This window comes from Leptosomus discolor, chromosome 19 (assembly GCF_034619465.1).
Source record: "Leptosomus discolor isolate bLepDis1 chromosome 19, bLepDis1.hap2, whole genome shotgun sequence".
Classification (NCBI taxonomy): domain Eukaryota; kingdom Metazoa; phylum Chordata; class Aves; order Leptosomiformes; family Leptosomidae; genus Leptosomus; species Leptosomus discolor.
The window spans coordinates 5,710,680-5,726,884 of record NC_141409.1 but is presented as its reverse complement, the minus strand read 5'-3'; the positions used below and the strand labels follow the sequence as shown (position 1 = coordinate 5,726,884).

Genomic DNA, 16,205 nt, shown 5'->3' with positions numbered 1-16,205 from the left:
CTTGGTAGGGCAGAGGGAAGGATGTGCTGCTGCTTGAAATGGAGTTAGAGGAGAGGGAGCAGAGCCCGGGGCCTCGTTTTCTTAATTGTTTTGTTGCATGTGGTGACTCTGGCCCCATTTGGGCTCCCGACGGCCTGTTTGTGTGCTGGAGCCTGTCCCAGCCTCTGCTGAGGCTGCCAGGAGAGAAGAACTTGTTTTGAAAACACCTTGATGGAAAACACTTGCCTGCCTTGGAGAGAGGGTTTCTTCCATTTGTCTGGGCAGTTCTGACTGTCCCCTCCATGGTGTCTCAGATCCTGGGCTTGGGTGTGGACTAGCCCAGCCACCCCTGGAAAATCTCCATCGGAGTGGAAAGCCTGACCATGAAACCCTGAGGGAGGCTGGGATGGGGCTGTGCAGCAGGAGGGGTTGGGGGAAGACCGTGCCTCCTGGGCCCCAAGCGAAGCTCTTGGTGAACGGCATCCTGGTGTTGGGTGCCGTTGCTCGGTGGGGCGGCTGGCAAAGAGTGGAGCAGCTTCCTTGTCCTCTCGGATACCGCTCTGCTGCGGTGTCGTGTGGGGCACCTGTTTCTCCAGGTCTCACATTCAGGTGCTCTGGACTGGATGGTTGCCTTCACCTCGGTGTTTTGCACATTGACTGGATGTCCTGGGCTTCCTGAGTTGGGGGCTTACCCAAGGACCATGCAGGCATGGACCAGAAATGTTGAACCAAGTTTCCAGCGCTCTGTCTATACAATGTGCTAGGGCCTCTGTTCTTTTTTTGGCTTCCTTTGTCCTGTGGGAAATTACTCTTTTGCGATGAAAGCCTGAGAGGAGGTCAGATGCTGAGGACATCAGCTGAGCACCTGGGGACTGAGAGGTTCTTTTAGTGTGGAGCAAGGGGAGAGTTTGAAAGTTGAAGGAGCCTGTGCAGATTTGTGCTGGCTCTCAAATGGATACTTGTCGCTACCCGGGGGTTCTCTCCTCTCCTCGCTGTCTGCCTTCACCTTGCCACCTAGGTGAGCTGCTCCTGGAACATATGGCTGTGTCTTCATCTCCCATTCATGCTTTCTCTCAAGCAAAGCTGTTTCTTCTGCAGGAGGCCAGGTCTCTTCTGAAGACAGGGGCATTGCATGGGCTGGGCTTAATTTAGATTAGATGTGCACTTGCGAACTCAGCCCAGCCGGCAGGATGGGCACCCCAGTGGGGTGAGCTGCGATGGAGCTGAAGCTGGGTGGGAGGTGGTTTTTCTGCCTCCTACAAAGCTAAAACCAAACTGTTGGGGAGGTGCTTGTGTATGGTGGGGGGAAGCAAACTGAAGCTCAATACCCACCACCTGCACCAGGAGCAGCAAATAGAGTGGAGAGGTGCTTTGTGAGCCCAAATGTGTGGGTAGAAGGGCTTTATTAGCTCCATTTGAAATATTTCGTCTTGGTTCCCATTTAGCTGTGGAATCTAACTTTATTTTAGCTTTAAATTTAGATTTTCAAAACAGGCCTGTCAAATTAGTAAAAGGAAATTTGATTAGAAAATGGCAGCGGGATTGAGATCTTTGTTTTTCTCTGCACGCGATTTGGCTCGGAGATCTCTTGTAGCCAAAAATACCCTATTGGAAACGTTTTTTTAGCTAATCAACACTTTCCAACTGGAAAAAATAAAAAAACCCTCAAAGACAGCAGAGCTGGAAAATTCCTGCCACTGGCTCCCCAGCCAGCGGCTGCCCCTTGGCAGGGACCAGGAGGGTCGGGCTGGGGGTTAGGGCTGCGGTGGTGTTGGGGATGATTGGGGACTGGAGGGAACAAGGACACAGAAAAGGGTGGGATGGCTTTGTACCTTCTTCTCTCCTGCTTGCTGCCATCCCTGTGTCTGGGTTCAGCTGTTTGAACTCCCTGAGGACACCTGAAGCTCCAGGAGCTGCTGGTCCTGTGCCTGGGTTAGTGGGGATGCTTAAACTGGGATGGGGGTGGGGTCGTAAGGCTGTTTAGGGATGGAGGTGCAGAGCTCTCCCCTGCCCGTTAACCCCAGTGCCTTGGTGTGTCTGCTGTCTGTCAAGGCTGGGTGGGAGCCCACCCTGGAGGGGGAAGGATGAGGAAATTAATTAACAGTGGCGTTAAATGCTGACTAATAACAGCCATGGGGGAAGGGCTGGAAATCTGGGAACTGCCGTGCCCAGGGCTGCCCTGCAGAACCTTCCCGTGGGGGGTGAAGGAGGTTTTGGGAGTCGGGGGGCAGCTTTCCTTGCACAGAGCCCTGTTTGAGGCCTTTTTGCATTAATGAGTTACTGCTCGTCAGCTGAACACCCAACCTGCATGGCTGTGGTTGGCCTTAACAACCCCCCTTGGTGTCACTCGGTGGGCGAGCAGAGATGAGGGGCCCAGTGCCGTGGAGCTTGTGCCATGATGGATGCTGCTGTGGGGGGCAGAGGGCTGGGAGCAGGTAACTGGCTGTCAGGCCGGCTCCAGAGCAGCCACCCTTGCCCAGTCCCTGCCTGCTGCTGGGGACGGTGCCGCCTGCCGTCAGTGGCTGACTTCACTCCCCGATTATTCACAGATGCTGCAATTACGCTGGCGACACCGTGTCAAAAACCTAACGGCGGCATCACCGTGTGCGTGGGGACGGGAGGGGGTTATTAGCCTGTTATTATCCATTTACCCAGATATCCTGGCTAATCAGCTTTCGGATGGGGAGAATTAATTGGTTTCGTTTGGAGCACCAGGCACGTTTAATTGAAATGAATTCTTTCCCATTTCCAAATGGGCACTTTCTCAGCTGCTGTTGGATGGGGAGGGGGGGGCTGCAGCCATCCCAGAACGGACCCTGACGGCATGGTGCAACTGGGCTGTGGTGAACCGGCTGTAAGAGCCGTGCCCTTCAGTCCTCTCTCTGTCTCGGAAGGAGCTCTCGTTTCTCCATGCCCTGCTCCACTGCGCTCCCAGCCCTCTGCTTACAGCTAGCCTGGGGACTGCAAGTCCCAAACTGTCTCAGTCCCTTGAAGCATATAGTGGTGTATACTGGGGAGCTTGGCAGGTCACCTTGGTGGCATCCAGGTGGCATCACTGGTGCTTGCTGCTTTCTGTGGGCAGCTTGGGGGATGGAGTCAGGAGATGAGGGTCCTCAGGGCTGAGTGGGCCTGTCTTGTCCGCGTGCAGGATGCCCAGGGCTGTTACGAGCTGTGTGCCTGGAATAAACCCACCCTATGCCCCTGCTGCTGCTGCGTACCCTGCTCCTGGTCTCCCCTGGGATTTGCTGCAGCACCAGGCAGGCTGCTGGGGTGGCCACACAGGAGATGTCCATGTTGGATGGGTCCAGATTTGGGGGGCTGAACAGCACCGTGCAGCCCAAGCAGAGGTGGAAGGGGTCACAACCATTGACCTCTTTTGCAGGGAGTGGCATCGATCCTGGCTGTGAGGATGCAGGGAGAGAAAATCCAACACCTTGATGTGTGTGTGGCACTGAGTGAGCCCACCAGCTCCCCCAAACCTTGCCCGCCCCTCTGAGCCATTGCTGCTGCCCGCTGGCCTCTTCCTGCTCTGGTGCCAGCTTCTCTTGATGAAAGGTCTGTCTCCTCGTTGCAAGAAGGTGGCTCTAATTAAAGCTGGGTGTAAGGACTGCTTCTGGCTTTGTGAGAGCACAAGTGAAAGCTCATGGCTCTGCAAAGGTCCCTTTGGGTAGCAGGGACATAGCTCTGAGCCCTGCCCCGGAGGGGGCTGCATTTGGGTGGTCCCCTTCAGGTCCCCTCTTCCCTAGCCCTGCTGTAGCAGGGGTGTGGGTTGGCCTGGTGGAGGGCTCAGAAATAGGCGTAGGCTTTCAAATTGTGGTACTTTAAATCCAGATTGTTGAGGATGGGAGGGCCAGACTGGACTGCCCTGAATCAATGGTCCTTCCTCAAAATGTGTGGGTAAATGTCCTTTTGGAAGTGCCAGCATCTTGGTACCTGTTTGGAGTCTCCCTCCTGCACGGTCCTACAGGGGAAAGATGTAGGTAGGAGCCCTGGTTTCTGCTGCCTCCTCTGCTCTGCTCCTGTCGACTTTGATGTCCTGTATCCATACAGAAAAAAGAGGGACTTGACTTGCAGGTGCCTCAAGCTGTAAGTGCTTTGGGATGGGGACTGTCCCCTGGGTGTGTAGAGCTCTCCAGAGCTGAAGCAGCTCTGGCTGCACCCCGGAGGCGCAAAGGGCCCCTTGGCAGATGCAAACTTGGCTTTTCCCCTCCCAGCCCAGCAGCGGGATGCCCTGTGCTCCCCACTTGCGGTTCTGCCTCCCCAACAAGGAGATCGCTGGCCTTGTTGCACCCTTCAAAGTCACTTGAAAACAAGCAAGCAAAACAAAGCCGGCGTGTTCCCGTCCTTTTATGTTCGCAGCTTGCGATCAATACAGCAAGGGGGCTGGACGAACGAGGAGCAGGGTTTCAGCGAGGTGGCTTAGCGTGGTCTGACGTGCCGTGGAACAAAAAGGTTTCAGTGGAGCCACGGGCGTGCAAGCAGTGAGTGTGGGAGCTGTACGGCAGGAAAAATCCTGTCCCTGTAGATTTACTTTTCCACTGTGCTGAGCCCCGGGGTTGTTTGGAGGCATCACACCAAGGGCTGGGTAACGGGAACTCTCTGTTCTTGGGCAAGAAGACAGAAAAGTCCTGAAACACTTGAGAAATTTTATGTATGTGCAAAGTGCTTCTGAAGTTAATGGGAGTTAAGTGTATGGTTAAGTGCTGTACTTCACTGGACTCTTAATAACCTGATGGGAATAGCTGTGGTGTTTTGGGAAAGGAGGAGAAGGTTTGTGGACTTGCTGAACTTCTTGATCTATTCTTTAAATCAAAGTCTTGGATTTTCCTGCTCTGTGATGCACAGGGCTGGGGGGGGTCGGTGCATTTTTTCAAATTGCATATGTGCAAATGGATAAACTTTTTTTTCTTTTCCTGGTATGCAATGCCTCAGGTACCAGCGGAGGCTCTTCTCCAACGTGGAGGGGGGCTGCGGTATGTGACTTCTGTAGCGTGAGTTACGCTGCCGGAATTGCAAAGATGCCAAACGCTACACGGACGCGTGCATGGAGCTTTTGTCCCTCTTGCTGTGTTTGAATACCCTCCCTCTCCCCCTGGAAAGCAGTGGTTTGTGCTGCTGCTTTTCAGAAAGAGGTTCATTATGCTGAAATATTTGCACTTTAAATATGATGAGGCAGGTTGGTGGTTTTTTTGTTTGGTTTTGTGTTGTTGGTTTTTTTTTTTTTTTTTTTTTTTACACAATAGGCTGGATCATTCCCAAAGCAGCTGCCAGCTCTGGGATCAGTTATAAACCTTTAAAAAAACAGCAAAAAGAGCTCTTTTCCCTCCACTCCTGTGGGTATAATACCACATCCCATCAGCTCCTTGCTCCGTAAATTGTTTTGAGATGCCCACCAGTAAACCCTAAACCCCTTTTCCAGTCTCCCGCCTGTCTTTGCTCCGCCCTGTGTGGAGCAGCAGCGCGCACCAACACAGAGACCTGGCCCGTCAGTGGGGCTTGGAGGTGTTGGGCTGCTCCAAGAAGTCCGTGTTCCTTAACGCTGCAGTGAACTTTTCTCTGTGTTTTGCCACTTTTTCTGGACAACTGTCCAAGATCTGGCAGCCCCCAGAAGCTGGCTGGTTAATTGAGCAGAAAGGATGCTGTACCGTGTCACTCACCAGCGCTTGGAAGCTGGAGGCACAATGTGAATTGTGTTCATGTTCCCTCATCCGGAGATGTGCATCTCTTATTAGATTAATGTTTTTTTAATATATGCAGAATATACAGTGGAAACAGCATTAATTCGCGCTAATGGCTGTAAGATCCACTGAGAATTAGCTGCATTTTTGTAAATTGGTGAGGAAGTGGATAAACACAATTATTAAAAAAACAAGAAAGGTACTTTTGCAGCAGCAGTACATGTTACTCATTTATCTGACAAGTGTTCTTTACTTTTAATTGTATTTCATCACTTGCTAGCAAATGCTCTGCTGGTAGATGTTGTAATAATCCTAGGAACTTGAGACCTTGCTGTAGCATTTGTTAAACCTTTGTTTGGACGGGATGAGAAGCAGCTGGGTAGTTCAGGTATCCCGCAGTGGCTGTCACTTTTGGGGGACCCCACAGTAGTTGCCGCTTGAGTCTGCGGTGGCTCCCGGTAGCCCCAGCTGATGCCTGAGCTGTGTACCCGTGCTCTGGGAGATGCTTTCCTGCATTCGTTGTCCAAATAAAGCAGATAAACACAGGGCGGGAGCCAAGGGAGGAGCTGCACCACGTTTTGTAGGGGGCACTGAGCAGTGGAGGTGCTGAGGATTGTGTGTGGTCACTCGGAGGGTCTGAAATCAGCCTGAGGCAAAGGCTCCGGAAAGATGCGCAGCTTCTCTGAGTTTTAGCCCTTTTTTTTAACTTGCAAGTTTAGCTGCATCCCTCCTTCACCGTGCCACTTCCTCACGCCTTTGCTGTGACCAGTACTGTGCTGCTCTGTCCTTTGGGGCCAGCTGACCAGCAGGTTGACTTCTCCATCAGATGCTAAAATGAATATTCTGGATTTTTTTTTCTGGAGGAGAAGGCACCAGCTCGGGTAGAAGCTGTGGAGATGTTTGTGGCCTCCACTGGGAAGGCCAGTGGAATGAAGCATGAACCCTCCAGTGGGTGAAGCATGAACGTGATAGAAGTGTCTCCAGAAAAACAGTGGTGTGGCTTGGCCAGCGCAGTCAAGGCCATGGTGCTGGATGCTCTGCCGTGCCAGATGCTCTGTTGGTGGATGCAGCACTTGCATGGTCCACAGCTCAGAGCAGGAAAGTCTGGAAAAAGCCCACGAGATGTTCCCATGGGCAGCACCGTCTGCCCACAAAGCAGGAGTGGCGTGCAGAGTGAGGCAGGTTCAGGCTCCCCTGGGACTGGCTGTCCCTGCCCAGGGGTGTGCAGGTGCAAGGTGCAAATCTGCAGGTCTGTTGGAGGGGTCTGGTTAAGAGGAACCCCCAAGTGACCATCTCTGCTGTAAGATGGGAAGCTCTGGAGAGAGGGGAGGTGGGGCAGGGACATGTTGCCCACTGGCATCAGGCAAAGCAGGCGTGGTCAACCTGCTGTTACTGGTGGTTTCAGTGAAACCAAGCCAAAACTGAGCCTTGGAGGCCTTAATTTCTCTTCTCTTTCATTTGGGAAGGTATTAGGGTCACACACACAGTCTCTGGTGGCCCTTCTTGATATCAGGTGGATTCCCATTTGCCATTCCTCTGGCAGAGGCTGCCTTTGCCAGGATGCGACTGCTGGGCAGCGCCGCTGGCCGTTGGGTTGCTCCTCGCCTGAGCTGAGTCCCTGTGGGTGGTTGGGGTTTGGGCTGTGGCCTGAAGATGGTGCAGAGAGGGATATTGTATGGGTGGTGGCTCTGTGCTTACTGGTTTTGAGGGGCTTTGCTGTATAGCCCCATGTTTAATCACAAGGTGCTTTGTGTGTTGGTGCAACCCTGGGCTCTCTTAACCTGCAATGGTCCTTGCCCATGAGACCTTGCCTGTGCTTAGAGAGACTTATTGCGCGTGTGGTGACCTTTGTTATTTAAAAGCAAGGTTGATGGTTCTTACCTCAAGTGAATTTTTCCTCCCCTTTGGAATACGGCTAAAATGCAGTTCAGGTACTGGGTGTAAATGAGCTGAGCAGGAGGAACACGTGGAGGTGTCTCCAGCAGGCTTGTCGAGGAGGAGGGTTGGGGCTCTGTAACTGAAACTCCGTGGGGAAAAAAAAAAAAAAAGCTTTTGTTTTTGTCTCAGCTTTGCACTCAGCCAGCCTGCCCGCATTAGGGAAACATGAGCGTGAGCACACGAGGCCCTGTGCATTTTAAAATCTTCCCTCTGTGAGGGCAAGCTCTGGGTTAGCAGGTCAGCCGATTTAGGTGAACCGTTTAGCGCGCATTAAAATCACCATTTATGCAATCTGTGCTCTGGCTTTAAAAAGAGCTAGCAATCAGGTGCTTAATAGAATCACCTCCAGCTCTCCTCTTTCAGTTCGCTGCAAATAAATGCCTTTTTTTTTTACATCATAAAAATGGATTAGGAGTCATTTTGAATTGTTATCCTCGCAAGATGTGCAGCTCGGGATACGCAGGCATGTTCGGTGTGATTGAGGATTGTGTATTTTGGTGCTTGCATGCAGCCAGTGCCTGGGAGACCATTCAAATAAACATTTACTGGAACATCACATTGCATGTCTGAACAGCGCAGAAAGGCTGAGTGACAGGTTCACTCCTTGTTTCTGTTCTTGGATGAAACAGCAAAACAAAATTCAGCGTGACTTAAAAAAAAAAAAAAATTATATGGAAATGTGACTTTTTGTCTGACTCGTTAATTTTTTTTTTTTAATGCAGAAGAGTCAGAGATTTTAAAGTTATGGTTCCCACAGCAACTGTAACTCTCATCTCTTGTGCGTGTGTTACACTTTCCAGAACTGTGTATGCTATTAAATTTATGCCCCGTGCGTGTACGTACGGCGTGGCAAGCGGAACAGCCGCGTATGATCTGCACGGGCCTGATGGAGCAATCCTATGGGAACCCTTCCTTTTAAACCCCTGGGCCAAATCCTGCACTCCTTTGCACCGGTGTGAGCCCATTCGGAGAGGGTGGTTCATGGGTGCTGTCAGCTCTGGGCAGGGTTAGGTGACACTGTTGTGATAACACCGACAGAAGACAGTGCCCCATCGTCACTGGAGCTCAGCGATGCTGTAAGAGCCATGGAAGGAGGGAAGAAAAAAGACATAATACAGTTCTCTTCGAGCCACAATTCAAGGAGCCATCCCTGCTCAGCAAAGCGCTGAGGCGTGTGCTATAGTCTCATGGACTGTAATGGGAATTAAACACATATTAAAGTTAAGCATGTGGTTAAGCACCTTGGTGAAGCGGTGCTCGAATGGAGATTTGAAGCGTACAGGGACAAAATGCTGTATTTTTTTAGTAGATTTGCCCTGTATCATTGCTGTCCTTTGTGGAGAGGTGGGGTCGAGTGGTTTTGAGGTCAGGACCAGATTCAGATCTCTTTGAAGTTTTGTTTTGTTGTTTTTTTGTTTTATTTTGTTTTGTTTTTTTAATCCTAGTGTTCATCTCTTCCTCTGTAGCCTTCATGCTGGCTTGCTGTGTTTGTCCTTGGTCTCAACCTCGTCCTCTGTCTCACTTTCCCTGCCCTCATGCCCGTGCAGCGCATGGGGGTATGTGCTGTCAGAGCGTGGTTGTGCTTCATGGGCGGGGTGAGGAACATGTTCTCCAGACAAAAGCTGCCTGCTCTCAGGAGGGGCAGTTGGAGGGCCCCCCACATCCCCGAGGCGTGCCAGCACTGCTCCACACTTTGGGCCAGGTGACCTCCTCCAGTGATCGAGATGTCCCAGCTCTCCTGGGAGCATCATGCTTTTTGCTGTTATGTTTCTTCTTGAACGATCCTTGTTGCAAGTCAAGCACCCACCCTCTAGTGCCACCCGCGCAGGAAGAGAGTAAGCATCTTTCCATCGCTAGTTTGTGTTGTCACATCACTTCTGCTGGCAGAGGCTGTGTGAGGACCGAGCAGGCTTGGTCAGGTCTGTGCCCACGGGAGCATCTCTTGAGACAATATCTGGCACCTTCCCAGACTCCAGGTGCTGCTGCTCCATTTCTATCCATGAGCCCTACTTGCCTTTTGTAGGAGATGTGACTGCTTCTTGCAAAGCCCGCTTCTCCCCTGTCCTCTCCTTCCTTGCATGCGTTCAGTGACTCCTCCCTGTCCTCGTGTGCGATGTGTGTTAGTGGACAGGGTGATCCGGGGCCTCTTTCCTCTGCCTGTCTCCTCTTATTGTGAAGCTGAAGGGATGTTGGTATTTCTAGGACCTCTTCTGCCTTTTTTAGGCTCAGTTGCGGTGAGCCAGTGTGTACAGACATGAGAAGGGGAGGACGGAGAGGCAGACAGAGGTGCTGTGGGTGCAGAAACCTTGATTTTGCAGGAAGCCGCCAGAAGTCCCCCCTTACGGGGATGACCACCAGAGGCTGTCCATGCTCTAGGGAAGGGCACACTATAACATCCTTTCCCCAGCCCTGCTGTTTCTTCAAAGCCGGTGGGATTGTGTGCCATCTGCGAGTATGTCCTGCGCCCCAGAAGGGTGAGGAGGTGGCAGGGTGCAGAGGAGGTCGTGCTAAACAGCAGTGCGCAGGAGAGGGAAGGCTCTGAGAGACGTCTGCAGAGATCAGCCTTATTTTTCATCATTAATGATGTGAAAGAAGGTGCAAACAGCATGTTAATTAAGATTTGCGTAGAAATATCTAGATTAAGAGGTGCAGCAAAAAGAAAAAGAGCAGTAAGGCAAAGGAGTCCTAGGGAGAAGCTGGTGTGGTGTGGAAGTTTGTTCTGGAAAGGGAAGAAGCAGATGCCATGCAGCCCAGCGTGTATGACATGGTATTTTTCTCCTAAAGTCATCTCGAGTGGAGTTTGGTTGGGGTGTGGGGATCCTGAAATGGTCCTGCTGGCAGAGCTAGGAGGGAGAGGATGGACAGGCCTGGGGCTGCCCCCCCTGGCCAGCCTGGGCACCGATGGGTGTCTCCTCTGAGTTTGGCTGCAGGAGGGTTTGCCTGAGAGGATCTATTGCCAATTAAGACACACTGATGTAAAGGCTAACGCGAGTGATCCCAACTCTGGTTGTGGTTCGCCCTGGGACGTGGCCTCGGAGGATCCGTGCGCGGGAGCAAGCCTCCACCTGGTGAAACGGCATTCGTATAGTCTCTGTGCTGCCGTTGGCCATCGCTTTTAGTTAAATTAATTAGAAATCTGTTAGCTCAAATTACAGCGTGGCTAAAACCTAACGCAAATGTTTGCTACACCTGCTCGTGGAGCGCTGCTTCGTTATAGCCTTCGGCACCGGCAGAGACGAGCCGTGAGAGGTTTGTGTGTGCCGAGCTGCAGAGGTCCGAGGTTTGGTCTATGCTGGTGGCATCTCCCCCTTTGGTGTGCCATTAGGTGGACATGCCTCACCTGCCCGCTCGTGTCCAGGGTCCGGTGGTGCTTTCTGGGTTGACCTGGGAGGGGATGAAATGCTTGAAAGAGAGGTAACATGCTATAGAGCTGAAATGTAAGAAGGACAGAATTGGTAGAGTGGAAGACCAGAGGGTCATCTGCTCTGCCCTCCAGTGCCCCACAGGGCGCAAGGACTTCCTGAAGCCTTTATTTCTCATTTGAAATAAAGCTTAACTTTTCTAAAAGCATCCAGGCTTGATTTAAAAAAAAAAAAAAAAAAAAAAATTAAAAAAATGACAGTGATGGATAATCCACTACAACCCTTGGTAAATTGTTCTAGTGTTTAATTACCTTCACGGCCAAAAAGGAAAGAAAGGAAAAAGTACACAGTGTGAAGAGCTCTGAGGATTGTGTGGCTGTTGCTGATACCTGTTTGCTTACCGTGGTTTATCCACTGGGACGGTGCAGGGCGATGTGATGCTCCGGCGTTGGGGTCCTGCTCATCCCAGCTCTCTGAAGCTGCAGGGTGTGATGGGGGGATGTCTTTGTGCAGGGTTTGTGCTGGGAAGAGCCCAGCTGTCCTGGGGGACTGTCATTGGCCCTGGGCTGTGAGAGCCCAGCAGCAGGTAGGTAGCGATGGGGCTGGTTGTCAGCACGATGTGGGACAATAATAGGTTTTGGATGTCGTGTGGGAGCAATAGTGGCTTCAAAGTTAGAAAAAAAATAGGGATATTTTTTCCCCAGAGCGAAACAATGTTCAGAGGAAGCAGCAGAAGGGGGTTAGGTCAGTGCAGGGTAGATGCTGCCCTGTTTTGCACTGGTTTTGCTTTGACCTGCAGAAGGGATGCGTTAGTGTAACAGGTCTGCCCAGCCCCAGCCGTGGTCTCCAGCCTGGGTCCATCTTCCGTGACTCTGGCCCTTTTTGGCGTGGAGGCTGGCAGGCTGCTAGGACTTGTTTTTGTAATGTCTGCTCTGCATCGATGTGGTTGTGGTGTTTGACTGCAAAGCTGCAGGGCTGGGCGACTCCTGTGGGGAGCCACGTCCATCCCGCTATAGGGAGCAGAGCTGACCAGGCAGAGCCAGGAAAGGCTGGAGCCTCTTGCAAGGAAGTTTTTTGAGACCCCAGAGGAGCAGCAGGACTCCCTCTTCTTTCACCACTTTGGTAGGGAAGCGTGGTGGCTTGTGTTCGAAGCAGTGCATGCATCGTCTTGCTGCTCAGAAATTGTTCAGCATCTTGGACGGATGCCCAAACAGCGATCGCCCTCCCGGTCGGCAGCTTGGCAGCCTTCATAATTTATATGAGCGCCCAATCTCTTGGGCTTTGAGGTGGCTTCTGCCACCGGTTTTCCTTCTGTGCTTCAAGTAAGTCCCAGCCTTGCTGCTTTCCAGCTTCAGCTGAGGTTTGCTCCAGGGCCATGAGACCTGCAGTTCTGCACGCATGTAGGTTGTCCCCACCAGCCCTCGTCTCCCCCATCCTCCTCCTCCCATTCTTCCTCCTCTCTCGTGGGTCTCAGCAACCCTCTGGTGCCCGGTGGCTCCTACTCGGCCAGCGCAGGGCACGCGGGAGCGCGGCAGGAAGGACATTACGTGGGAGAATATGCATGTTCACAGCTCAGAGGATTAAAGGCCCGTGTTCTTATCACTGCAGAACAGAGTATTATAAATCCAGCCTTAGAATACCAAATCCCCGCGCGGCTCGGTCATTGTTTGGGAATATTAAAAAGCTCGGAGACAGAAATAATCAGTTTCCGAATGACACATTGTCAAATAAAACATTTCTCATATTATCCCTTCCTTCCCCTTTCTCTCTCCTGCTCCCTCAGTTGGATAATTTAACATGAAAAATAGATTAAAATAAGGCTGGCTTGAATGCCTCCTAAGTTTGACTTTTTTTTTTTTTTTTTTTTTAATCCCCCCCCCCTTTTCCCCAGGAAGCTCTCGCAGCATGTGCAGCGTGGTTAAACAAGCAGCTGCTGTTGTCTCAGTGGCTGGCAGAGCAGAGATCTCCAGTTCATCCCCAGAGGATGTGGGAACTGCGGCCGGGCTGGGCTGGGAGCCCTCAGCTGCCTTGAGCCAACCCTGTCGTTCCTGAGCCAGGGTGGGGGGAACAGCATGCTAATAACCTCTGTGCCTTTATGCCTTTTTGTAATTTCTCCTAAGCAAAGAGATCTTTAATTTAATATGCTGACAGGTTTGTCTGCTCCAAGCCGTTTTTCCTGGGGGCAGACGCAAAGTCAGCCCAGCCAGGCAGATGCACGGCCCCGCCACTGCCGTGGGTGTCTTGGACCCCTTCCCTGGGTCCAGGTCACAAAGCTGTTCGTCGTGAAGGGCTTTCTCGGTCACCCTGGCTTTTCCCTGAGCATCTAGGTTGTGCTTTTCCAGGGAGGACAAGTGCCTGTGGGCGTGGAGTGCTCTACCCTGCAGCCACTTCGCAGTTGCAGAGAGCACCCAGGCATGAGCGATGTCCAGCCAGGCAGCTTGGGGCCTTGGTGGTGAGGCCTTGGAGAAGACTTTTCCCAGCAGCCATGTCCATGAGTGTTGTTCTGAAACCCTTCTGTAACGTGAGAGCCCTCGCTTTGATGGAGGGATGCCGGTGCACACGCTGGAGCTGATTTTGCAGTGTCGTTTGTCATATTGAAGTTCATGGCCCTGCTGGTTCCTTGTCACCTGGCCTCCCTTTTGGAGGGTCTGGCGTGCTGTGCTTTCTGTCCTGCGAAGCAGGCTTCCAAGGGAATGGCCCCTATTCAGTGCTGAGGGGTGCAGGTGGCTCAAGCTGGGAGCCTCCTCTGATGCTCTGGGGTCTCCGTGCATCACGCACTGCCCGAACTCAAGGAAACGAGTTTCAGCTCTTCTGGGCTGAGGTGTCCATGCTGTTTCTTGCTTCTGAGCATGGAAGACCCAGTAGGGCCCTCATCCTGCTGGTCCTTCAGGTGCCCTGGTACTGCAGGACACAAATGTAGTCAGCTTAGCGAGCTCTCCCCTTCTTGCACACAGAGATCCCGAGCATCTCCTGGATACTAAACCACCTTTCCTGATGGCACATGTCACTTAAATTAGGGAAGCCAAGCTGAGCAATGTCCTCCTGAATCCCTGAGCCCTTCTCCCATTACTGCCAATTTAGGGGGGAGAGGTGGGAGGGTCCTGGTGGGAGATGCTGGGCTGCGCTCCTCTGTGCGGCAGGTTGTGGTGCCAAAGTGGTGCAGGAAGAAGTGCCTCTCCTCTGCTCCTGAGGCCTCTCATCCTGCGAGATGCAGCTTTCAATGCCACCTCGTTACAGCTGATCCTGCTTACGAGTCGGAGCTGTGCTCTGGGTTCAGCACCGTGCTTTGTGTCGAACGCGGAGGAAGCATTTGCACGTCTCTGCTTTGGTTTTGTACGCTCTGTAAAGTTCTGGGCTGCGGCATCCCCTGTGCCAAAGCAACTCCTGCCCTGACCTGGCTGTTCCACGTCGCGCTGCAAAGCCCCGATTGCTCATGCCGCTCCTGATTTACATGCCCTGCTTTGCTTGTCTGCCACGGGATAAAATTGCTCCGGTGCTGCGGAGATTAAGAGGCTGGAAGCTGTCACAGGCACGGCTCCTGCCTGCGCAGGGCTGAGCAGCTGTGGCTGAATTTAACCTCCAGCGCAGCAGAAACAGGGCTGGCTCCCTTTGGTGCGTCCCAGCCCAGCTCACTTGGGAGGAGAGGCCACTTCCATGGACATCTAGATATTTAGGAAGTTTATTTTTTCGGTATTTTTTTTTTTAATTGTAGTGTAGTTGGGAGCTGAATCAAATAAAATTTGGGGGTGGGGGAAGAGGAGAGCTTTGCAGAGCAGGTCTTGGTCTGGAATATGTTGTGCTGTACTCCCAGGTCTACAGCTAAAGTCTCATTGAAACCATAGGCAGATCACAACCAGAAATGATGGAGCTGGGGGAACCGTGCCCTGGGGAGTGGTGGTTGCGTGGTGCCATTTGTTGCACCGTCGTTTATGTGAAATGTTGTGTGTCTCTGCTGAGGCTTTGCTGCTCCCGTGTCGGTGGCTGGTTTGTTTTGATGAGTGTTTTTCTCCTAAGTAGTGGGATGCGATTGCCTCCTTTCCCTTGAGTGGGAGCTTGCCCACCTCGGTCCCTGAGGGTGGATGGGCTGGGGGTACCCAAGGGCTGCGTGGTAAGAATAAAGTCCCTGGGAAAGGGCAAAATAACTTGAGCAGAGCTGAGCTGGGGGTGTCACTGTGCTGTCCCCAGCCGAAGGCCACCTCTGGTGCCCTGCTGCTCCTGCCTGGGACATCCCGGCCCAGAGGTGGCTGCTTCACGGTTGAAACATCCATGGAGCATTGACGAAAGGGTGCTCTGGGGGTGGAAGATGAGCGGGTCCGGGGATGCTGACCACAGCATCTCCTGACCCATCCCTGAGCGCCCTGCATCTCCTGACCCTTTGCTCTCCTCTGCAGGGTGGGCTGATCGCGCTGCTCCTGCTCCTCTTGGTCTTCATGGTGGCTCTGTACGCCCAGCGGCGCTGGCACAAGCGCCGCCGCATCCCGCAGAAGAGCGCCAGCACGGAGGCCACCCACGAGATCCACTACATCCCCTCGGTGCTGCTGGGCCCCCAGGCCCGCGAGAGCTTCCGCAACTCGCGCCTCCAGGCCCACAACTCGGTCATCGGGGTGCCCATTCGCGAGACCCCCATCCTGGACGACTATGAGGATGAGGAGGAGGAGGAGACCCCGCGGCGGGCAGAGCCCAGCACCAGGGAGGATGAATTTGGCAGCCAGGTGACACGGACACTGGAGAGCCTGGGCCGGGGCGGGGAGGAGAAGCCTGACTACGAAAAGAAAGGTTTGTGGCTTTTCTCTCTCCTCTTTCCCTCTCCCCATCCACCTGCCAGGGTGTCTGTCCTGTGTGATGTCACCTAGAGAGGACAGCTCATTCATGCATAGCCCCTGTATCTGGTGCTTGGCTCTCCAGGCTTTGCTCCTCAGCTGTCATGTACAAGATGGTTTGCAGACCTCGTCCTAAAGCTGTGCTTTCTGAGAGGGAGGTCACCTTCAGATGGTGCTGGGGAAACTGAGGCACAGTAGCTATGAGCCTTCAGCTGTCACTGCCAGCCCTGAGGACCCGGGTCCCCTGGTCTTGCATCACAGCCTGACTGTGCTTTGCTGGTGGTTTGTGTGCCATAGGAGCAGGTGAGCTGTGTTTGGGAGCTCCACGGAGATGTGGAGTCATAGGATTTGACCCGTCTCCTTTGTCAGCATTCTCTTCAAAAACCAATCCCCTGTTTCCAACGTGACCCTGCCTGGTGCAATGAGAT

The 16,205-nt window shown here is 52.7% G+C and overlaps 1 protein-coding gene across 1 annotated transcript in view; it reads left to right on the top strand.

The window, feature by feature from the left end:
• The window catches only part of ASTN2 (astrotactin 2), a 354,284-nt gene that overhangs the window by 75,203 nt on the left and 262,876 nt on the right, over positions 1-16,205 (top strand). The window contains exon 3 of the mRNA XM_086475491.1: positions 15,349-15,733. Coding sequence (XP_086331617.1) covers positions 15,349-15,733 — 385 coding nt within the window. The remainder of the gene's footprint in view (positions 1-15,348; positions 15,734-16,205) is intronic.